Source organism: Wyeomyia smithii, chromosome 2 (assembly GCF_029784165.1).
Source record: "Wyeomyia smithii strain HCP4-BCI-WySm-NY-G18 chromosome 2, ASM2978416v1, whole genome shotgun sequence".
Lineage (NCBI taxonomy): Eukaryota > Metazoa > Arthropoda > Insecta > Diptera > Culicidae > Wyeomyia > Wyeomyia smithii.
Window position 1 is genome coordinate 198,961,587 of NC_073695.1, and position 24,388 is coordinate 198,985,974.

The 24,388-nt window shown below is 38.6% G+C and overlaps 5 protein-coding genes across 5 annotated transcripts; 2 read left to right on the forward strand and 3 right to left on the reverse strand.

Annotated features, from left to right (window-relative positions):
- Positions 1-3,309: 3,309 nt before the first annotated feature.
- On the reverse strand, positions 3,310-6,139 carry LOC129722003 (THO complex subunit 5 homolog). Its single transcript, XM_055675170.1, has 4 exons — positions 5,959-6,139; positions 5,145-5,892; positions 4,117-5,081; positions 3,310-4,052 (listed from the first exon to the last, which is right to left on the reverse strand). The coding sequence occupies exons 1-4, from the start codon at positions 6,067-6,069 to the stop codon at positions 3,816-3,818; spliced, it is 2,061 nt and encodes a 686-aa protein (XP_055531145.1). The 5' UTR covers positions 6,070-6,139; the 3' UTR covers positions 3,310-3,815.
- Positions 6,140-10,475: 4,336 nt separating this feature from the next.
- Positions 10,476-12,161, forward strand: LOC129723638 (E3 ubiquitin-protein ligase MARCHF5-like). Its single transcript, XM_055677978.1, has 3 exons — positions 10,476-10,662; positions 10,765-11,419; positions 11,477-12,161. Exons 2-3 carry the CDS (start codon positions 10,821-10,823, stop codon positions 11,922-11,924), a joined length of 1,047 nt encoding a protein of 348 aa, XP_055533953.1. The 5' UTR covers positions 10,476-10,662; positions 10,765-10,820; the 3' UTR covers positions 11,925-12,161.
- On the reverse strand, positions 12,102-13,288 carry LOC129723640 (neuferricin homolog). The gene is made up of 2 exons (XM_055677980.1): positions 12,825-13,288; positions 12,102-12,763 (listed from the first exon to the last, which is right to left on the reverse strand). Exons 1-2 carry the CDS (start codon positions 13,120-13,122, stop codon positions 12,249-12,251), a joined length of 813 nt encoding a protein of 270 aa, XP_055533955.1. The 5' UTR covers positions 13,123-13,288; the 3' UTR covers positions 12,102-12,248.
- Positions 13,289-13,807: 519 nt separating this feature from the next.
- Positions 13,808-15,107, forward strand: LOC129723639 (ribose-5-phosphate isomerase). The gene is made up of 2 exons (XM_055677979.1): positions 13,808-14,581; positions 14,635-15,107. The coding sequence occupies exons 1-2, from the start codon at positions 14,153-14,155 to the stop codon at positions 15,022-15,024; spliced, it is 819 nt and encodes a 272-aa protein (XP_055533954.1). The 5' UTR covers positions 13,808-14,152; the 3' UTR covers positions 15,025-15,107.
- LOC129723641 (protein TEX261) lies at positions 15,025-16,161 on the reverse strand. Its single transcript, XM_055677982.1, has 4 exons — positions 15,875-16,161; positions 15,513-15,814; positions 15,341-15,452; positions 15,025-15,285 (listed from the first exon to the last, which is right to left on the reverse strand). The coding sequence occupies exons 1-4, from the start codon at positions 15,942-15,944 to the stop codon at positions 15,173-15,175; spliced, it is 597 nt and encodes a 198-aa protein (XP_055533957.1). The 5' UTR covers positions 15,945-16,161; the 3' UTR covers positions 15,025-15,172.
- Positions 16,162-24,388: the final 8,227 nt, after the last annotated feature.

Below are 24,388 nucleotides of genomic sequence, written 5' to 3' on the forward strand. Positions count from 1 at the left end.
GCTCAAATAGATGAAGTATACACCGATCTGAAAGCGGCGTTCGATCGAGTAGACCACAGGATACTTTTGGCTAAACTTGGAAAACTTGGAGTTTCATCTATTCGCGTGCAATGGCTTGGTTCCTACTTAATGAATCGAACACTCTGTGTGAAGATAGGAAGTGAGTTTTCTGCACAGTTCACGAATGTCTCTGGAGTCCCGCAGGGTAGCAACCTAGGACCGCTACTCTTCATGGTATTCATCAATGACATTTCTTTGTTACTTCCGGAAGGTTGCCGTAAATTGTACGCCGATGATGTAAAACTCTTTAAAGTCGTGAGAAATTGTGCGGACTGCGTTGAGCTCCAGCAAGTGGTGAATATTTTCAGCCTATGGTGCTCTAGAAACCTTCTTTCTGTAAGCGTTAAGAAATGTAGTGTCATCTCCTTCTATCGGACAAGGAAGCCAATCTTATTTGATTATACTATGTCCGGTCAGCCTCTATCTAGAGTGACACAAATTCGAGACCTAGGAGTTATTTTGGATACTGCGCTATCTTTCAAAATGCACTACAACGAGATCATCGCTAAAGCTAATCGACAACTCGGATTCATGTTTAAGATAGCCAACGAGTTTCGTGATCCGTTTTGTCTCAGATCGCTGTATTTCTCTCTAGTGCGGTCTATCTTAGAATTCTGCTCCGTTGTATGGTGTCCATTCCACAACTCCTGGATTGCCAGAATTGAATCCGTGCAACGTAAATTTGTACGATATGCGCTGAGGTTCCTCCCTTGGCGCAATTCCTCAAATCTGCCAGCCTACACTGATCGCTGTCGGCTTTTAGGAATGCAAACTCTTGAGCAGAGACGATTCGAGGCGCAAGCTGTATTCATTGGTAAAGTTCTTTCAAATGAAATCGACGCCCCGGAAATCCTCGGCCACCTGGATATATATGCCCCTGAACGATCTCTCAGACCAAGATCCCTGTTGAACCTGCCTCAACGCAACGCACAATATGGTCAATTCGACCCAATACGCTTTATGTCGGCCAGCTTTAACACAGTAGCAGATGCGTTCGATTTTAATATAACTGGCACAGCTTTTAAAAATAGAATTCGCGTTAGGTAACCTTTTGTGATAGTTTATTGACATTAGTATTAAGTTTTTCATTAAGACACACACTCTGTCAGATGGATTTTAATAAATTATAACAATTATTATTCAAATTTTCCTCGATCGTAGAACGATATCTATCCCAATTAGTCTTGTGATAATTTAACACAGATCTAGTGGGATTTAAAATAGTTTCATGGGAAATAGAAAATGTTATGGGAAAATGATCAGAATCAAAGTCAGCATGAGTTAATAAATCACTGCATGAATGGCTTTGATTTGATAGTACCAAATCAATTGTAGATGGATTCCTAATAGAAGAATAACATGTAGGACCATTTGGAAATAAAACTGAATAAAATCCAGCCGAGCAATCATTAAACAATATTTTTCCATTGGAATTGCTTTGAGCATTATTCCAAGATCGATTTTTCGCATTAAAATCACCGATGATTAAAAATTTAGATTTATTTCTTGTGAGTTTTTGCAAATCTCCCTTGAAATAATTTTTTTGCTCACCAGTGCATTGAAAAGGCAAATACACTGCGGCTATAAATAAAATGCCAATACTTGTTTCAATTTCAATTCCTAAACTCTCGATAACTTTGGTTTCAAGATGGGGTAAAACACGATGTTTTATTTGACGGTGGATAACTATTGCAACTCCACCACCGGCAACATCAATTCTATCAAACCTATGAACTATAAAATTTGGGTTCTTTTTTAGTTTAATATTTGGCTTTAAAAGCGTTTCAGTCACAACTGCAATATGCACATCGTGGACTGTTAAAAAATTGAAAAATTCATCCTCTTTCGCTTTTAAAGAGCGAGCATTCCAATTTAGAAAATTTACAGCATTATTTAAAATCATTGCTGAATTTCAATTTCATAACAATATTAGTTGTAATATACCTTCTTGAACAGCCTCGTACATCGAGTTACAGTTCAACAAAACGGACATTGGCTGCAGCATGGATTGTTGCAGGTATTCAATCTACTCGGGAGTTGGATAACCCAAATCGATACTGGCTGATTTTTCAGCACCAAACACGAATGGTTTGTTACTGTTTGAATTTGAAATATTACCTGAAAGGACACTGGCATAAGAACAGCCTGGTGTTGCCTGAACAGGATTATTTTTCTGAAATTTGTTATCTGAATTTAAATTATTACCTACAGACACTCCTGCTAATGAAAGTGCTGGTGATGCCTGAACAGTATTGAAAGTCTTTTGATTACCCACATTGACAACAGGTTGTTCAGAATTCCTACGTTGTCTAGAAGCAATAATTTTTGACCTTACAGGACAATTAAAGAAATTAGATTTGTGATTTCCCCCACAATTTACACATTTGAAACTGTTAGTGATCTCTTTCACGGGGCAGATATCTTTCGTGTGACTAGTGTCACCACAAATCATACATTTTGCAGCCATATGACAGTTTCGAGTTCCATGAACATAGGCTTGACAATTCCGACATTGCGTAAGATTATGGATTCCTCCATGTCTCTTGAAATTTTCCCACTTTATTCGCACGTTGAATAAAACACGTGCTTTTTCTAAACATTTTAAATTATGTTCTTTGGTACGATCAAAATGTACTAAGTAATTTTCCTGGTGTATTCCAGTTTGAAAAATTTTGGCATTTGCCTTTCGTCTCATCAAAATTACTTGGTTGGGGGCAAAACCAAGTGATTCTGACAAACAATCTTTGATTTCATCAATACTTTGATGATTTGAGAGACCTTTCAACACAGCCTTAAACGGTCTCTCGCTTTTGGCATCAAAAGAGTAAAATTTATACATCTTTACAGTCAAATACTGTAAAAGATGTTTATGGCCATCAAAAGATTCGGCCAAAATACGGATTTCGCCTTGGCGACCAATTTGAAAATTAACTTTCACATTCGATAGAAATGATGAAAGTTCTGATCGAAATGCTTTAAAGTTTGCTACAAATACCACAATAGGTGGAGCTTTAACCTTCTTCATAACGGCTTTATGCTCAGTATGAGAAGTTTGGAATTCTAGATCCCCAACAGAAGAAAGAATATCATACCTGTTAGTTGAAATTTCAGTGTCACTTGGAGGAGATGCCTCACGTTTCCTTGAAGCCGCATCAAAGCGAGCTTTTTTATTTTTTCCAGGCATAACTGGACAACTTCACTACACATTCACTTAACTATAGAATTTAATTAGAAATATCTCAAACCAAATTTATTCACTAAACACTCGTTAACTTTAAAAACAAATTTATTACTTTGTCTTTCAACAGGTAGTCTTTTTAAAAGATTGCCTGTTGAAAGCGAAAAACAAAATTTTAATATCTCTCGGTAGTCTAAGACTTAGCCTCGAGCTGTTGGTAAAATGCGACCGTACTGTAGGACAGTTCAAGTCGATCTGACGTAATATGAACTCGATTTAATCATATAAGTATTGGCTAACGAACAACTACAATCATCGTTTAAGATGAAGCAGGTAAAAGGTTCTATGTTATATGTCTTCATAATATTATTACAAAAGGAAACATTGAAGTTCGTCTAATAGAACATTTAGCGAAGAAAATTACAATTCGGCAAAATAAAAAATTAAAAAAATCCACCTTATTGAAATTGTTATTGTGATATTTTTAAACAGCACTGCATGTTTTTCTGAAACGCTTTTATAAGAAACTGTAGAAAGCCAAAGTATCTTATATCACTAGACTGTAAAATGAAGTTGTTTAAATTTGTGTAAAAACAGAACTACCGTTCGATACAATACGATATGGTCGTGATCGAGCACGACCACGAAACGGTTTCAGATACGTTTTATCCTGAGTAAATTCGGCTGGTGTATGCAGCGGTCCTTCCGTTTCCAAATAGATGTCCAAACATGACATCGTCCGCTTCAGTTGCAGTGATAAAATATTTTTTGGATACTTTGGAGCTTGCAAACTGTTTATCCAGTATTCCATATCCTGTAACGGCGTTTCAAAAAATAAGAATGTTTTTTTATATTTACACATCCTGCAAATATCTTACCCTTACAGCAGCGTTGTCAGTAGCTGAATGTTTTCCATTCCAATTCAGCGATAGAGACCACAGTGGTGTGCTATCTGGAAAGTCACAGGGTACGCAAATGTAGCATTCGAGTTTAGCAGACCCACGAGTGATAATCGCTCGAAAATATAGATCATTTCCACTGGAGTTACGTTGCTCAACGAATTTTGTGGTAACATTTGCAGCAACGTATTCCGAAAACGAGAGTGCTGTCCACTGCACCAATGTGCTAGATATGCGAATTGGACTGTTATGTTCCGTGTTAATGCTCGTGTCTACTGTCCCAGTCTCAAGCTCATGTATTTGTTGATACAATCGAAGTCGTGCTTCCCACCGTGTACGGATAGCTTTGATAATGGTTGGAATCGTTTTCTGCCATTTATCGCTGGCAACTAAAAACCTTTCAGCTGAGTCTGCGAATTCAATACCGCACAGCTCCTGTGCCCACTTGTAGGGTTTACCTAATTCTTTCTCTCTCATCATTGGGATAAACTTTTCCATACTAATCCCAACCTCCTGCAGTTGAAATTTAGTTTTCGGATTAGGACTGCACTCTCCATTGTCATCCGGAAACAACTCATTTAGGATGTTTTCTTGTGACATAACATCACCGGCTGCTACGCCTGTTACTTCGAAATCGACTAACGCACATTTAACCGTCACAAAACCAGCATTTGGAAGGTACTGAAATGTAAGCGCCAATGACTGTTTGCCATCCTTACTCTTTATCATTACATTCACACTGAGAGGATGAGGTTTGACCAAAGCTTTGCGCTTTTGCTTCAGCGGATCCTGCTGCTTAGTGGATTTACGACGGTTGTAACTACCACGAGTTGTCTCCCTATCAGTTTCAGCATCGTCCTCGGATTCAAAATCTAAGTTCCCAGTAATCTCTGCTTGTCGTGCTTCTTCCTCGTCACCTTGAACAGAAGTCGACAATAGTTGATCTGTAATATAAGAAACATTTTTCTATGATTGACCACCAACACTGAAACTATAAATGTACATACCACAAGCCTCGCCGTACGCCGTAACATTTGCATACATCATGTATAACGGTTGTACCAGTAAACGAACCGTCTTTTGAATTTCCCATCCTTTTTCGATCGGCATATCGAGCGCCTCTTGCAATGGTCGTGTTGCAACAAGTAACTCCTTCAAGCGGGGAGCAAGTGAATCTAGTCTCTCGGTTTTGGAAACTATCTCTTCCGCCACCTTTGCTTTAGATGCATGCAACTCTTTGCATAACGCGTCCAGTTCCTTTCGCTGTTGCAGCTCCCACTCAAGACGGGCAATGCGCCGTGCGTGCTCATCGTTCTTCGTTTTATCTGGACGGGAAATTGTTTCCGGTGCATTCTCATAGAACTCCTCCACTGGAACCAGCTCAATTTCCTCATCCTGACTTTTGAACAGATAGCATCTCTGAACTTCTTTTCGCAAGTGCTCCGCTTCGTACAGTAAATTTTGCAACTGTAAACGATTACTATCGACTCGTAGTTTTTCCTTATGCAGTGCATCCTTGCCGTCTCTGATTCGAACCTTATCTAGACGGTTTAGCTTTTTCAGGACAACAAAAGCCAACGACCCCTCAATTCGTTTCTCCGTAACTTTAGTTTTCGCATCCTCGGAGTCGTCTTTTTTCAACAATGCTATCTCATCAAACAACTTCCGTAACTCGTCGCATGTACTATGAAAAAGAAGAGCATCTTTATCTGGCGATCTTTTTGCTGCTTCCTGCTCCTCGAAAGCGATCGTGTGCTGGTTAAAAAAAAATCTTTATGAACAGAAAATTTAAGAATTCAGAGATATTCCATGGTAACTTACGGCGTACAAATCTTCCTTAGAAAGCTTTGTGGGAGATGGATCATTGGGCGAGGTTTTTCTACGTTTCTTGTCGCTAACTTCACGTTCACTATTATCGCTTTTATTGACCATTTTCTTCGAATAATTGAAATTAAAAGCAATTATTATCGTCAGGTACAAACACCGCAAATATTCAATTTAAACAGGGCTGCCAGATATTTTTGTTTTAACCAACTCCGGAAATTTTATTCTTAAACCGACACTGACAAAAATTTAAGTTTTAGAAAACATAGTAAGCTTCAGTATAAATTCGAACTGTTTTCTACTTTGATGATAGTGAGGAAAATCTGTGCTATAATCTGTGTTTAATCTACGCCTAAATTTTTAACTTTCTAGTACATTGTATTCAGCTTTTTACGCACCAATAATGGTGGTCGCTATACTGCATGTTCGTAACATGCCAACATCTCTGCTTACGTCACTTTTGTTATTTTTGAAGAATTGCCAAAACAAATGTTACGATTCAAACTGACGTAAGCAGAGTTATCAAAAAGGTGGGCAATTTATTAAGAATTTTGCATTATTCAACTTTTTACGCACTATAATGACGGGCGATATAGAAAACGAACGTATTCCTTATTTTATTTTTGTTTTGAAATGAAGTATATTCCGCCTTTAACAATCGTATTTTTTAATTGTTAGCTCTTTTCGAAAAACTCTTTTCTAAAAACACGATGTTACCGAAAATGTATAAAATGAGCTACTACCTACCTCCAAAAGTCGAGAGAGGAGATTTCGGGAGATTTTCAAAAATTATGTTAAAAAGTGATTTCCTATTCAGCTTTTTACGCACCATAATGGCGAGTGCTATAATGCGTGTTCGTAATAAGGCAATCCACGGGTGACGTTTCACTGCTTGTACGTTTTTTATTGTTGCTGTTTTACAAACTGCAAAACCAAAGCACGACCATAACCGAAATCTTTTAATGTCGGCAATAATATCAAAAGTGATTTTCTATTCTTGTAATTAGGATTGGCACATGCGATACTAGAGCTACCGATCGGATAACATTTGTTTTCACGCTTCTGGATCCGAATTGCATCCAAGTTGCGACCGATCGAACATACGTAAAGCTGTCATAAATTGAAAACAGGCTGAAATCAGCTGATCGTAACTGTTTCGTGGATTGCCTTATTCGCGAACCTCTCTGCTTACGACAGTTTTGTGATTTCCGGTATTTTGGCAACATTAATGTTGCCAGATTTCTTGTTTTCCTTGCGTAATTCAGCTTTTAACGCACCATGATGGCGGGTGCTATAATGCGCGTTCGTAATTTGTGAATTACGTAATTCGTAATTACGAACAGCGAAGGAAAAAAATCACCTCTAGCGATTAATGAATAGACATAAAACAAGCCTAAGATGCGTTGAAATCGTCGTCAGTATGCGAAAAACAAAGTATCGGTGCTGGTGCACTCTCTTTGCTTTCCTCTTTACGATATATTTCTATTCATTAGTGTACACCACAACACGTGGTTCTCAATGTGCACAACTCGGTAAATGAAGTTATTCGTCTCTGTTACACAGAGGGATCAGAACTTTGTATATCCTTATTCATTTGACTCATGAATATGAATTTTTGTCAGAAAAAGAAAGAAAATGACAGTGTATGCCCTCCTACTCTCGCTTAAACTCAACCGCTGCCGAAGTAGTCCCTTCCCCCACACATTCCCTCTCACCGCACCCAACCTCTGCTGCTGTTCAGGCGACATGCTATTCTCCTGTTGCTATCCTTTCTTCCCCTAACTACCGGCCTATGGAGAGACAAACGCAACGATCGAATCGCTTCTTAGAGCTGATGTAGTCTAGTCATGTGTTTGTTTTCTTCCAGAAACCTATGCACCATATCATCATTTCATTATGGGTTGAGAGGATTCAAGTTTAGTCCCGGCCTGTACACTTCGTGAAGTGCACAAGTGATGAATAAACGACGATTGCATCATATTCGTTTCGTTTCCATCACTGATTACGAACAGGCATTATAGCGACCGCCATTATGGTGCGTAAAAAGCTGGATACATAAAGAGTCAAACTGACTTACGGCAGAGTTGTCAAAGGGTAACGTATTGCGAATTTTCTATTATAGCGTCCACCATTATGGCGCGTAAAAAGCTGGATATATTAACTGTTAACTTTCTGCTTATGTTTCTTTTTAAACTAGACGGCATCAACATTTTGTTACTAAGTGCGCAATATTCTCTCGAAGTTTAGAGGTAGGTAGTAGCTCACCTTCTACATTTTCGATAACATCTCTATTTGTTCACAATTTGTTAGATTTGTCATTATCACGATATATATTCGGATTACATATATTTAAACATAATCTTGTTTAAGTCTATGAATCCAGTGGGTTAATTGGGTTATCCTTCGATTTTTAAATGAAGAATAAAAATTCGCTCTAAATCGCTACAATGACAGTTGGTATATGGGCGAAATCTCGTTTGTTTAGAAAATGCAGCTCTTTCAGATAAAGCATAGTTTACAGTTTCAAGCGAAGTGAAAAATTTGACAAGTGAAAAAGCGTAAATTTACGCTTGCGAAATCTGTCCTGAAAACCCGTTTGTGAAACACGCAGGTATTTCACCAGCCTGCAGTTTACAGTTCAAGTGAAGCGAAATTCACGAGTTTATGCTTCGAGCGAAGTGAAAACTGGAAGCAACTGACGAAATAAAAATGCACGCAAGTTTTCGCTTGCTACTGCTTTTTTCACTAGTGTTTGCATGCGTGGAAAAAATAAACCCAAGTGAAAAAGATGAGATCCACAACCTTCGATTTCACTGGATCGAATTTGTTTACAGTTCCAAGCGAAGTGAAATTTTTGCAGGTTGCATTTTTCACGAGCGTGAAAAAATGAACATTTTGTATGAGATTTTCACTTCGTTGGAACTCTAAATAGGGCTTAATATAAAAAACTGATAGCAAAACAACCAAATTGGGTTGTTTAGCTATTCACTGATTTCTGATTTATATATCAGCTAAAAGAGTGTAGTTTTCTGAGTAAAATGTGATTTTTTTAAATTTTATATCGATGGCCTCCGATTTTGAAATAAGAATAAAATTGAACTAGGTTGTTTAGTATATCAGTTTTTTATATATCCTGAAAGATCTGCAATTTCTAAGTGAAACGTGCTTTAAAATTTTTTTCTATCGTCCTTCGCTATTTAAATCACGATTTAAAACTGCTCGAAATCGCTACAATGACAGTTCGCCCATATACCAACTGTCATTGTAGCGATTTAGAGCGAAAAAAATTACACTCTTTCAGATGATATATAAAAATCGGAAATATGTGAATAGCTAAACAACTCAATTGAATTGAACTGCCATTGAAGCCATTCCGATCAGATTTGAGCAGTTTTAATTCGGGATTTAAAAACCAAAGGACAACAATATAATTTTCATGCAAATAACGTTTTGCTTAGAAAATGCAGTTTTTTAGCAGTTCTAATGTTTTTAAAAACTGGTATAGCTAAACAACCCAATTCCGATCGGAAATGCCTGCGAAAAAAAGAAAATTTCTTCATGTGTTATTAATGACGAAGTATTCTCACATACATAAGACATACGTAACACTCAGGAAGAAATCTTCCAAAAAAGTTGGTACAAAATGAACTACTCGAATGGTACCACACTCTGAATAAAATCACTCTTTAAGTTGTTATTGAATTCAGTGAACCTGCGGAGCCCTGCATTTCTCTCGTTCTTACTCGAAAAATGTTGCATTGATTTTGTGAATAACTTTTTGACAGTTCTTTATGGAATTTTCTTTGGGGCTCGATAATGCCGAGAGAAAGAAAATTCATTTTGTTCATAATTTGTCGAGCAGTTGGACAGGACGGGGTTCGGAGTGCTAATGGGCAACGTGTATTAGAAAAAACGCCAGTGTTACGTATGTCTTATGTATGTGGTATTCTTCTCTTCGAAGGCTCGAAAATCGAAAAATCTTCTTGAAATCTGGAAAAATCTATCCGTAATTCGAAAAAAATTCGCTTGTGCATGCCAATGTCTGCAAAAATCTGCAAACATTTTGAGGAAATCTGCGCAAATATTAGAATAATCAGACAAAAATCTGTAGAAACTACGGAAAATCTGCAAAAATCTGCGAATCAACAAAAATCTGCACACGAACCCTAAAAACCTGCATTTTGCTGACAAATCTGTACATCTGGTATCCCTGGTAATAATGCCATAAACTCCGTGAAATAAGTAAAACATCGATACTTGTAACGCCCATCTCTACTTGACGTTTCGTTATCAGCAGGGATATCAGATGTGCAGATTTGACCATAAATCGCAGATTTTTATTGATTTGCAGCTTTTGTTCAGAGTTCCTAAGATTGGTACCCGAGTTTTCTTTTATTTGCACAATCAGACTTTTATCTGTATAACCGCATTTTTAGAACTTCAAGCAGTAGACTTTATCAGGATTCCAAGCTTATTTTCCTATTTCAAGTTGCAATTTTTTTCAAGAGCATCTGGCATCTCTGGCTTTTGCTGACGAAATAAAAGCAACGCATTACAGTAACAGCAAAAAAGGAATATAATTTTATAAATCAGTCTAGTTCTACGCAGGTTTAATAAAAAGATTAAATCTGAAAAAAAAGTATAGTTTTCAGCATTTGGTCGCGCACATTTCACTCATTCTAACGATCGAAATAATTGAAGGTAACTAATTTTCTTTTACATTCAATGCAGGTGAAGGACTTTTGTCATATTCTGCATTTTCCAACAGAGCAAAAAGAAAGTGACTAATGTTTGTTTATCTAGGTATATCTATAATAAACGCGTAAAGTTGTGCAAGATAAGCTAATCTCCCAGACACAATGAGCTCAACTTCTACGGTTGAGGAATTAATCGACAAATCTCTGGATACAGGTCATTCAGACGATCGAAATTGCTGGGTCTGTTTTGCCACGGAAGAGGACGACAAGTTGGCTCCATGGGTACAACCTTGCAATTGTCGCGGGGCAACTAAATGGGTGCATCAAAGTTGTCTGCAACGTTGGGTCGATGAAAAGCAAAAAGGAAACACCTTCAAGCGGGTCAGTTGCCCACAATGTCAAAGCGAGTACATCATTGTACTGCCATCGATGGGCGCATTGGCGCATGTATTGGAGGGAATTGATACGGTGATCAAACAAATAAGTCCCTTCCTAACGGCCGGCGTTATCGTGGGATCGATTTACTGGACAGCCGTTACCTACGGTGCAGTGACGGTGCTGCAAACGGTTGGTTATGAGGAGGGAATTTGCCTAATGCAGCGAGCGGAACCAATCGTACTACTGATTGGTTTGCCAGCAATTCCGATTGGATTGGTATTTGGCAGAATGATCCGTTGGGAGGAATTTGTGCTACGTTTTCTACAGACCAAATCATTCAGCATGCAAAAGTTCGCGATTCTAAGTTTGCTTTTACCGATTTCGTAGGTTTTGGATGTTTTCATTTATCCTTTGAGTATTAAAGGTAATTTTTGTTGCAGGAATTTGGAAAATGAACCAGTTAACGGTGGTACGAGTCAACCAAATTCCAATTCTCCCTCGAATCCGAATGCACTCCCACCGGGAACGGTTGTAACATCCGACCCGCTATCCGGCACACGATTGTTGTGTGGAGCTTTGCTCCTACCGACTATTTCGTCTATTGTGGGAAACGTATTCTTCGATTCGATCCGAAACAATTTCCAGCGTGCGCTAGTAGGCGGCTTTGCGTTTGTGTTGGTCAAGGGTGTTCTCAAAATCTACTACAAACAGAAGCAATTCAACAGAAAGAAACAACGTCGTATTTTGGACTACCTCCCAGAGAACATTCGCAAGTACGGCTCGGTCAAAGAGCAGAAGCAGCATGGTCAAAATGATCAGGCACAAATGGATATCCCAAATCCGACAGATGTTCAGCCTAATGTTTCAAATTATCGGAATATATTCTAGATGCTTATCAAAATTTAGTTTTTAAAGATTTTCTATGTTCCATATAAAAATATCAGATATTTATTTTATATATCTGCATGTCGGTGCGACGGATTTTTTTACGATTCAAAAATATTTCAGTTTATAGCTTAGAGGTAGTTCTTTTTTATCTCTGGTAATAATTGATATCAAGCAAACTTGTTAAATGTAACGTAAATCACTAATCGTTCTGTAAATAAATATATTTTTATGAAGCAACTATATGATAATAATACTCCAATACACTGTTAGTCTCCTATAACGTATTATGAGATGTGTTAAGGGACGATCAGGTGTAAACAAAACTTATTCATTGTTCTCATCTTTTACGAAACAACTCACACTACTGGCATCACAATTCGTAAAAGGCACTAATGAAGGAGAACTGCTGCTACCATCCGGTACACAGACACAAAACGGTAGTTTTTCTTTATCAGAAGTCTCTTCGGCAATGTATCGTCGCGGTTTCCCCACCCACCCATGGTCAACACCGTCGCCACTTCTAGACGTACACCAAACCCGTGTACCGGTTTCCTCCTTCCACTCTACATTACAAGATGGATATTCCTGCTTTGGTTGTGCCTCCTCAAGTTCTGCTTTCGCCGCCCGATCCAGAACTAATTTGTGGTATTCGGTAAGCTCTCCGCGTTCGTTAAAATATCTTCCTATCAGTTTACCTCTGTAGGGATACGTTTTATCATAGAAAGATTTCCATTTGACGAGACTTTTTAGCTCAGTATCGGTGAGGCCTGAAACATCTGATAACTCTGGATAATAGCTTTCGAATTCACCACTGATAAACGATCGAGAAGCGTCATGTCCTGTAAATTGTATATTCTTCTGATTATTAAAAAAGAGATATTGTAAATGAGATCACCCTACCTACAAACATGTTGTACGCCTCACCGGGACCGTAATGCTTGGATCCGCTTTCAACGTCATATACATGGCCTAGAATAACTAGAAAAAGCCCTTTACTACCTGGCTTCCCATCGTACTGGGCTAGTTCTGACTCAGTGAACAACAAATCGTCTTTAGTGCCTAGATCGCCTTGACCTACTCCAACAGATGATTCTTCGTGGTTCCTATCGGGTTCTTTGGAGAGAATTATGAACAGCAAAACGGCTGCTCCAATAACAATTATGTGACGTATGTAAGGCACCAAATGGGAAAGAACCATTGTTCTCTGATTGTACCTCTACACTATTTTTTAGATGGTTTCCTTTAAGCAACAACACGTTTACAGAACCACCCTGCAATGTACCACATACCTGTCTTTCATGGCTGTACGAACTGTTGTTTGCCGATAGTATATGTGCTACATGAGGGATTTCACGACAATTCACCTAGTCGTTGATAACTGTCGTTTCCTGAGTGAAATGGTAAACGAAAGATTTTTGAAAAATAAATCGTTGTTTTTCTGTTTTCAAATTAAATCGTGAATTAAAGCTACCAGAAGTCTATTTAATGAATCCAAGATTAACGGATTTACCGTACTGCTGCTCGATTATTCAGAGTTCTACGTCATCAGTGTCAACAAAGGAAGAATTTTAAAATCAAATTTTCTAGTGCATAAATATTTTAAAACAATAATAGACCATTTTACGAGACGTGTATTAAGGCAGTGGTTCCGTGCTTTTTGTCGAAATTTAAATCATGAATTTGTAGTCCGGATGAATAGTCCGGATAAATAAAAAGACATTTTAGAAAAAAATGTCCATTTTTTGAGATCTTGAGTATGCACCGTTGCTTGAATTATCGATGTCTTCTTCACATTCGAAATAAAAATCTATAGGATGAAGCTGCTAATGGTGAATTAGCGTGAAATTGCTCACAAGTGATAACACACCCATCGATTTGTGTTTTTCCGGTTTTTCCATTTTTTTTTTGTTTTCATGCGCGAATGAAAAAGCCAGCAACAGTTTCACTTTTATTATCATCGTTATCATAGTTTTTCGACAGTTATTAACGTGATTTCATATTAGAGTAAGCAGGTAACAAAATTTGTTTCTTATGTGTTTCATCTACACACGCGGTGCAAACAAAACATGCGTAGCGCATACAGCAATAGCGAAACAAAATAATTCCTACATTTTATACGAATTATGTACTGTGATCGGCACCTCCAGCGAGTTGCATTTGCATAATACAGTGGTTTGTGAAACATAGTGGAGGTGACCCACTAGATACAAAGTGGACAGTATTGTTCCATGCTTCTGCGGTTACTAAAAACCGGATCGGTCCCGTGTTGCATAAGCCTTAAAGCAGCACCGCAACGAGGAGGTTTCTCAAATAAACTCAGCCAACGCTCCTTCAGCATAATGAGTCTTGAACAAGCCAAAAAAATAGCCGCCTTCAAAGCAGTGGATGAGTACGTGAAAGATAACACCGTGGTTGGGATTGGCAGCGGTTCGACTGTGGTTTACGCGGTTCAACGTCTTGTCGAGCGGGTCAAAAGTGAAAAGTTAAATTTGATCTGTATCCCGACAAGCTTTCAAGCGCGTCAGCTTATAATTGAGAATGCTCTTACCTTAGGAGACTTAGAGCAAAACCCCAGAATTGACTGTGCTATTGATGGCGCCGATGAGGTAGACGCGGATATGATACTGATTAAAGGAGGTGGCGGTTGCCTTTTGCAGGTAAGACATAAAAAAAAAAATTTGGAAAAATTCAAAATGATGTTGTATTGTAGGAAAAAATTGTTGCTTCTTGTGCACAACAGCTTATTATTATTGCTGACTACACGAAAAATTCGAAAAAACTTGGTGAACAGTACAAAAAAGGCATACCCATAGAAGTTATTCCGATGGCCTATGTACCAATTCGGGACAAAATATCCTCAAGTTACGGTGGAAAGCTTTTACTTCGCATGGCAGTAGCTAAAGCTGGTCCCGTTGTGACTGATAATGGAAATTTTATTCTCGATTGGCACTTTCCCAGTACGGTGTCCTACGACTGGGACAAGGTTAATCAGGATATCTCAATAATTCCCGGAGTCGTGGAGACTGGGCTGTTTGTCAAAATGGCCACACGGGCGTATTTTGGGTCAGCGGATGGATCTGTTACAGAAAGGAGTGTCTGATTTAGTATGTCGTTCCAAATTATCTCTTCCTCAATGTTTATTTCCAATCGAAATTTGATGAATAAATACGTAACAAAAGATAACAGATAATAATCTAATGTGAATGCTTAATGGCCAAACCTTCGTTTTGTTTTGTCAATGCGTGCTTTTAAAATGACTTTTTATTACGCTCTGGTAGAAGCGATTCCTTAGCATAATTGAAAAGTGACAAGAGTCCAATTTTTTTCTTACTCGAAAAGTAATTCGTCACTAAATCGTCACCTGCGGAAAGATTAATCTCAAAATAAATTTTACAAAACATATCATTAAAACTTACTCAGAAGTGGCGTTCTTTCGTTGCTCGTAGGAAGAACATTGTCATTGGCAGACAAAGAAACAAACAGTGCAAATGGTACGAGCCATAAACATAGCGTAAAATAAGCCATAACCTGGTAAGAATAAGAGAATGTTAATTCACTTAAAAATAATCCAATTACACACTTGAGCACCTCAGAGAAAGGATGAAACTGCTGCTGGAAATAGATGAATGCCAAATAATGGTTCACCAATAATAAAATCACAGCACTCAAAAAATTTGGTGAGAGGAATTTAACATAAGGAAAATTCTTTAGTATTACTAAATGGAGTACTTGTGCCCCTATGCCACAAAGTAACATCGTCCATGAAAACGGTTCCGTGAATATGAATATCACATAGAGTATCAGTGAGGTTGCTACCATCCAGGTGATAATTTTTTTAGCTGTAACCGTGTATTCCTCAACCAGTTCCGCTAGATAGTAAAGACCCGCAGCTAGAAAATGATACAAAATCAGTCAGTACGGATTATTTATCAACTGCCAGAACAACCTACCGATTGACACAGTCACGAAACAGATTTGCACTAGTAGAGAAACATAGCTTAGAAAACTGAGGAAAGTCATAGTTGCCGGCGGATTTCGAGTTTTAGAACTTCTTTTAACGTGCACACAAGTAAATCAATAAAAAAGCTAGGTATCCATCTTTATGGTGGATAACAAATTTCTTTGGCAATAAGCCCGAATAAATTTTGGGCAATAAATGCAAAACTTTTCTATAACGATAGGACGCACAAGTAATATAATAGTCCAACGGGGAGAAAAACAAATACGACGGCGAAAAACGTCACTGCTTTACACAAAGCCCCTTCGGAAACGCAAACTAGCAATGGGCCGATTATTTTAGGTCGATTAATTCTTATAGGTCGATTTGAATTTTTTGTATCGATCTTTTAGATTTTGATCGAATCGAATCAGTTTTTTTTCTCAAAAATCGCACTTTGCCAAAACAAGGAGAGTGTGAACGCCAACATTTTTCCTACCAAATTATGATTTCATAATGGCGTCCAAATTTTATTCTACGTGAACTTGGCAACGTCAAACAGAATGAACTCTCTGTGCGAATAAATACAAGAATCAAAATGGCGAAGCTGTTGTGTAATTCAGTCTCTGAACATAAAATTGATTTCATCGATGGCTTGCCAATGAGTGAGATTTAGAAAAACCATAAGGATTCGACATGGAATCTTAAGCTTACAGATTTAGCACAGATTCAGTTCAAAGATCCAGAAGTTACCTGAACATAAACAGTAGCAGCTAACAGTAATTATCGACGGTGAATGTCTTAATATTTGTCAGTTTTTATGTCGTTCAATCATTTTTCGAATTGGAAATTTTGCATGCCCGTGTGATTTATCTAGCAACATATTTCGAAAAATTCTGAAATCTAATTTCTCTCTTAAGAATTTGGGAAACCACAATCGAAATTTATACGTTTGATAAAACGTAGTAGCTATCCGTTAGTCAAATGCTTTTCACTTTACCGGTAGTTAAATTCTACGTGAAAATTACATGAAACGCATATGTCTACTCAATAATATTCACAGGATAAATCATCTCACCAGATCATGATGAACTCAAATGACAATCACGTAAAATCTACGTGAAAATGACAGTGGGAAATATTCCAATAACTTTTCCGGTAATTATAACGTGAAAATTATTTTGAGTGTACCCTACCGTCAATAATCATGACACAGGGAGGCCAAGTCATTTTTCAAATATCCACACTCCACAAAACAATACCTTTATACATAGGAAGCCTATAAACACGGTCCCCGTTGAAAGTTTACAAAACTTTCAGGGACACATTGAATCGAGTGCGGTTAATCAACCGACTATTAGGCTTCCACTTATTCACACGCGCTCCAATGTTTCCAATATCAAGACATGTCTTCACATCTGGCATCCCTGTCATGACACGTAAACCAGGGTTATATTTTCCACAAGCCAGCAGCAGAAATGTCACTTTGCTTACTATCAGGGTTATATTCCCTACAGACGGTGTTATGAACAGATACGCAAAAAGTGAGGTCGAAAACTCCAAGTGAACCGTCAAATCGAGGCTCCAAAGGTGCAAAGTAAACAAACTCATGCGTGTTACTTTTCATACAGAATGTGTGTTGCAATCAGTATCAATTCTGTGAATCACGTGCAAATATGGTTTCAACGAAAAATGTGTTCGTCATGCTTATATTATGAGTGGTGCATTGAAAATTAAATAACTGTATGAACAAGCATTGAAACTCAGTAATATATCCTTACAAAGTTTCGAAATTCCATTACACTTTCTAGTGCGTATGAAAAGTCATGCGGAAATAATTGTGGTTGCCAGAATTGTATGAAATAGAATATTAGCAAAGGGTTTTTACTGCTTTTCTCTTTGCGTATCTCTTTATAACACAGTCTCTAATATTTCCCAAAAGCCAGCAACAGCAATGTCACTCTGTGCACTCACAGAACAGATATGCAACTTCGAACAAAACTCTGCAGCAAATTGGTGCCCAAGCTTTCACATTCATTTTTTGCTGTTCCATCCTACATTGATTTTACAGTGCATCGTTCGAACAGTTCGCTCCAATAGTTTGAACATGCACCAAAAACTAATTTTTTTGCTTTAATGACCAGGCAAAAAGGTGATCTTGAATAGTTGAATCTATCAAAATCAAGTTCACAGGACCGACCGCACTTCACACAGGACCGCATTCAAGAGATCTTTGAAGTGGAAATTCAATAACAATTCACAATCAACGTTAATAGAACAAATTAAACTAAAAATCTTTCAACCATTCAAACATTGTCTAACAAATTTTCTCGGATCGTACACCTCACGACTGTTGAAACTATTTTAACCTGTTAGTTGATTTACTTGAATATTTTCGTTGGACTTGGAAACCGAATTTCTCGATCAACGACAATATTTTTTTCTCGTACCGTTTTTTATACCTAACATTGCTAGAAATGAATATCAGACGCGCTGTACCAGCACTGCTTACGACATTAAGTACAATGTAAAAAAATAATTGTCGTTAGTCAAGATATTCAGTTTTCAACTTGGGCAACAATGAAATTCATTACAAATATATCTACATAAAAACCGTTGCACGTATGCGGGTGGCACTGTACGTTTATCATGACAAGGCACCCTCGCTATAGCAGCACCGGGGAGAACAAAGGATTCTCTCGACGAAAAAGCGGCGAGAGCTCATACGGTCCTTTTGTTGAATGAATGGAATATAAGCGTGATGAAATTTCGAGTGTAAAATGCATTCTCTCCACCGCTAGATGTCGATACTTAAAATAAAGAGATTCTGTCTCGTTTTTGGTTCTTCAGTTGAACAGATGTGGTGCACTACTTGCCAGTTAGTGAAAATTTAAAACAAATATATAAAACAAATTACGTAATGCCTACTGAAAGGTCGGTTATCGATTAGTATAAGAAAAAGCAGGTATTTTTTCAAATTAAAACCCCCTATTGTCAGATAAACGATAAATATCAAAATATATCAACCAATATCGTGTAATATTATCGAAACATTTTTCATGAAAACAAAGGTGACTAATCCCTAGACCATGATGAGTAAAACATGGTGTAATGGTTTGACCAAAAAGTAGGCGCGGGGTGAGGAAGCGTTTTTTTCACTTTGGAGGGTTGGAGACGAAGCATCACTATGCAACATAACTTTTTCGTGTTTGTTAATATATCCTCACTAACTAGGCAATTGAATACCGCAAATTCAGATGTTTTAAGTTGGAAATCTTAAATTAATGAATATTGGTAGCAAGGTACGTAGCATTGCCATTTTCATAATTTAAATGCATCCAAATGATATATAATGAGATGCGATAGTTTTTATCTGGGAGGGAAAAACGGAAACGGAATTTGAACCAAGGGAAAAAAGTATTTTTTCGTTATGAGTATTGTTATATCTGAAAGGTATCGCGTTGCTTGAAAAAATAGTAGGAGGGTGGTATCCAAGACACGGCCGCATAGTTGACGTAGGACTACAATAGTTTTATATTTCCCTTTGAGGCTCTGTTTGATTTGAGCTCGTTTTACTTCTGGCACGGCTCGATTTTGGCACACATGTGCCAAAACCGAGCGATAATGTCTAATCATATTTCTTAGTTTTCTTGATTATATAAATCAATTTACCCTCAACATCTTTCAAAAGAAGAAGAGTATTTTGGTTCTTTATGTTGCCGAAGCGGATGACCGGAATCGGTAGAACTGTTCCTGGAATACGACCGGAACATGTGCCGGTGATATAATGATCAGTTTAGTAAAGCGGGCAATGTATGTAGTTTGCGAGGATGCGAAAATGAACGGGAATAGAAGGTGTGACTTTTAGGCTTAGAAAAAATTTTCCCTCGTCCAGACGGGACTCGAACCCGCAATCTCCGTTGTCTCCGGCAAGGTGTTTTGGCCAATTAAACTACTGGGGAAGATATAAATAGTTCTAAACCAAAGTCGAATCACCCCCTACTATTGTGTTCCCGTATCTCAGCACGCCAACGATGAACTGCACACACTGCCCGGTGGGAGTTTATTTTTGAAACTGAGAGAGTGATTTCTTCACGCACACAGTGTATAACGACTTATTATATCTACAGTGGCGCAAGCGATGGGTTCACTATGGTGAGCGGATCAGAGCGGTTCCGCTCACTAAGATGAACTAGTTCTTTTTAACAGCTCACTCGCTCTTTTCGTTCCTACATAATTTTTGGTTTTTATCAGTGTAGCTAATTATCAGACACCGCAAGCGAGAGCCAGGTGAAAGCTTTACACCCGATTTGCCAAGCGCAAGGTCTCGCGCAAAATTACAATAGAACTCCCAGAAACAAGCTGCAACCAAACGTCTGCCCTGATATGCTTGACTTGCATTTTTCATCACCCAGCCACCAGCCAGCCGCAAGAGCATGCAAAAAAACAACTTGCAACAGTCCATACACAGGTACACGGGTTGACTAACGCCGAGTACGCACACGAATGGATGTGGAACGAAAAGAACGAAAGAACTGATTCACTGATCTGGCAATCCGCTCACAGGCTGATCAAAAGATTCAGTTCTTTGAAAGAGCGAAATCTTTCGCTCTCAGAAGAACTGGTTCTTCCGATGACTCTTTTGTTCAGCTCGCAGGCAATCCGCTCGCGATCAGAAGATTTCGATCTTTTAAAGAACTGATTTTCTGATCAGCTCGGGAGCGGGTTGTCTGCATAGATTCAAAAGAGCAGTGAACCAGTTCTTTCGCTCTTTTCGTTCCATTTTTCGTTTGCGTCCCGGCGTTAGCCAGCCCGTGTGCTGTGTGTGAACTGTGGCAAGTAGATTTTATTTTTTATTCCCGCGGCGGGTGGATGGTTATGCATAGGAGAGCAGGCAGCCGGCGGTAGCTATTTTCTGGGAGTTCTATTGCAGTGTCGCACGCCGCTTTGCGCTTGGGGTGTAAAACATTCATATGGCTCTCGCTTGCGGTGTCTAATCAACAAAATCGGTTTCAGCTTTTTGCTTGAAGTAAGGGGTGAGTTACCGCTCTTTAAAAAAGAGCGATAGATCACTCACTCACTTTGAAGAACCAGCTATTTAGATCAGTTCGTGAGCGGATTGCCCACCTCTATGAGACACGTCAGTTGCTGGCTAGACTCCGAACGCGTATCACGGAAGAGCTCCGTTGGCTAAATTTACTTTACGAACTAATTTCATTTTTTGTCATATGACTTACATTTTAAGTTTAGTAAAGCGGGCAATGTATGCAGTTTGCGAGGATGCGAAAATGAACGGGAATAGAAGGTGTGACTTTTAGGCTTAGAAAAAATTTTCCCTCGTCCAGACGGGACTCGAACCCGCAATCTCCGTTGTCTCCGGCAAGGTGTTTTGATGAGACACGTCAGTTGCTGGCTAGACTCCGAACGCGTATCACGGAAGAGCTCCGTTGGCTAAATTTACTTTACGAACTAATTTCATTTTTTGTCATATAACTTACATTTTAAGTTTAGTTGGCGTGCTGAGATACGGGAACACACAAGTAGAGGGTGACTCGACTTTGGTGTAGAACTATTTATACCTTTCCCAGTAGTTTAATTGGCCAAAACACCTCGCCGGAGACAACGGAGATTGCGGGTTCGAGTCCCGTCTGGACGAGGGAAAATTTTTTCTAAGCCTAAAAGTCACACCTTCTATTCCCGTTCATTTTCGCATCCTCGCAAACTGCATACATTGCCCGCTTTACTAAACTTAAAATGTAAGTCATATGACAAAAAATGAAATTAGTTCGTAAAATAATGATCAGTACTAATTAATTAAATTTAAATCAACAATATTTATTTGTCTTGTGAACGATGGCTCACTCTCCGATCACCAAGCGAAAGATGTCACATAAAAAAATTCCTGCAGTTACAAGTTCGTGGAAAAGATAACAATAAAGAATTACAGTTTTTAAACATAAATGTGTATTCACAGAAAATTAAAAATGGACATGAGAAATACAGAGTGTAGAGTTCAAAAATAAACAACGCATTTTATTTGTACAATGAACCTAATTTATATACCATGCTAAAATACGTACAGAATTTTAAAGTCCCGGTGGCGCAATGTATTTTGCGGCACCCGGAAAATCATATTGAATTCTGGTATTACTATACGAAATAAGAAGAAGAAGAAGACAATTTAAACGGCAATTCGATTGTGTTCCAGATCGCAAAACGATACCTACGCGTTAACCCAACACGCCCCACTGTGCGTCGACAGCGGCAATGTAGTCTTCACTTGGCTTGGCTGCACACAAATGAATATCGAGTTCGTCTGCACTGATAGACGACGAATGACCCGCGCTTTATTCATACATTGCTCGGTGCAGTACTGTTGCCTGTGCCAGCATGTTTTTCTTTCAAGACATCAGTTTTAATAACATTCTAACAGCAGAACGTAAAACTGTTTGATAGTGGAGGTGATTACGAACTTTCCGAAAAAGCTTCACCTGCAAGACATCAAAATAGTCTAGGCTCATGGAAGCGAACATTAGTTGACCTATTGGGACGGGGAGATTCTGTCAATTTTTTTTGTCACTACCATACAGGATATCACAGCACAGGGCCGGCGTCACCTTATTTTCCCGAGTGGGTAGTAAGAAATAGGAAAGGTTCATGGGTGACAAAGGCGTAGCCGGGGGGGTAGTGCGACCTACTGATACCTGAACATAATTTTAAGAAAAATCGACAGTGCATCAACAATGGGGTGCCAACGGAATGTTGCAGAGAAATTAGATTTTCGAATTTCGTTCAGTAGTAATGTTTGCATTTAAAATATGGACTTTTTTCGGATGGCGATAGAAAAAACCAAGACCGATAATTGATTTCAATGAATTTCCCATGGAAGGTAATTATATAGGCTCACTTGCAAAGGGCCTTCCGGGAGTTTACGGGAACATTCGCCATGGTGGACGAAAACATGCGTGTAGGCATGTTTTTGAATTCTTTCTTTGTTTTATTTATCAATTCCTCCTCAATTTTCTCGTCAAAATTGTTGAAATTAGTCTTACGCTTCTGGTTTGCTTAGAAACATGGGACGCAGCTGAGGAACGTTGGGTTGGTTGGCCGACCTGGGTACCGCATCGATTTTCAGCCACTTCACCCCTCCAACGTTTGCATTGATTAGTAGGCCGACTCCATATCCGGCCAGAGCACCGCGTATTCGCCCCTATGGTATTTTTTAATATACGACGCAACTTCCGACTGGCACTTCGTACTATAAACTTTCCCGATCACGACCAGTACGGAGCTTCTGGCTGCCAGTCGTTGCCATCCAGGGTGAGATTGGTCTCGGCGTCCACCACTACCATCACGTCGCGTTTTGCCGGAGAAATCGACTCGACCATCTTAATCAGCCGCTGACACTGTGTCATTGCCTGCAGCTCTGAGGCCGTCCATTGCCGCTTTCTGATGTCCATGTTCGCCAGGTACTTTTCCACTATTTGGCCGGTTGCACCGACCTCCCGATCGAGCCTACGCAGCGATGTAGTCACTTTTTCCTCGGTCTTCCACTTCAGCATTCTTTGGAGGTTCTGGTCGCTCAGGGTCGTCGGCCGTACGGAACCGGTCTTTCTTTCGATGCTCTGATTGTACTCCAACAGTGCCAAGATGTTGTAGATACCGGAACAAGCATAACCGGTGTCCCTTTTCCGTATGATGTCCGTTTTCGACGTTGCGGTATCTTTGATCGCGCACACTTCTCAATGGAGCAGCCTCACTGTTTTCACCATTACGGTTAGAGTTCGAGTCATTTTTTTTTGTTGACTCATGAGATACTATGATTGATGCTGCATGCGTAGTTTTGTCAGTGCGTGTAAAGGTAAACTCATGAAAATCCGGCATTTTTGGAGCATTTTTTTAATACAAACGTTAGGGCTCAACAATTTTGTCTTCGGACTTCTGATGAGGATTTACTTACAGTCGCGAAAGTCTCACTTTTTTGACCATCCTCAAAATGCACAAGAGTTCTTGAAGTTTCCGGAATCGATTTTTTTTATAGCAAACCTTTTATAAATACATGAATTATCGAGATCTGATGTTATTTCATTAAAATTTGTTTGTTACTAAACTTAAAATGTAAGTCATATGACAAAAAATGAAATTAGTTCGTAAAATAATGATCAGTACTAATTAATTAAATTTAAATCAACAATATTTATTTGTCTTGTGAACGATGGCTCACTCTCCGATCACCAAGCGAAAGATGTCACATAAAAAAATTCCTGCAGTTACAAGTTCGTGGAAAAGATAACAATAAAGAATTACAGTTTTTAATCAAAAATGTGTATTCACAGAAAATTAAAAATGGACATGAGAAATACAGAGTGTAGAGTTCAAAAATAAACAACGCATTTTATTTGTACAATGAACCTAATTTATATACCATGCTAAAATACGTACAGAATTTTAGAGTCCCGGTGGCGCAATGTATTTTGCGGCACCCGGAAAATCATATTGAATTCTGGTATTACTATACGAAATAAGA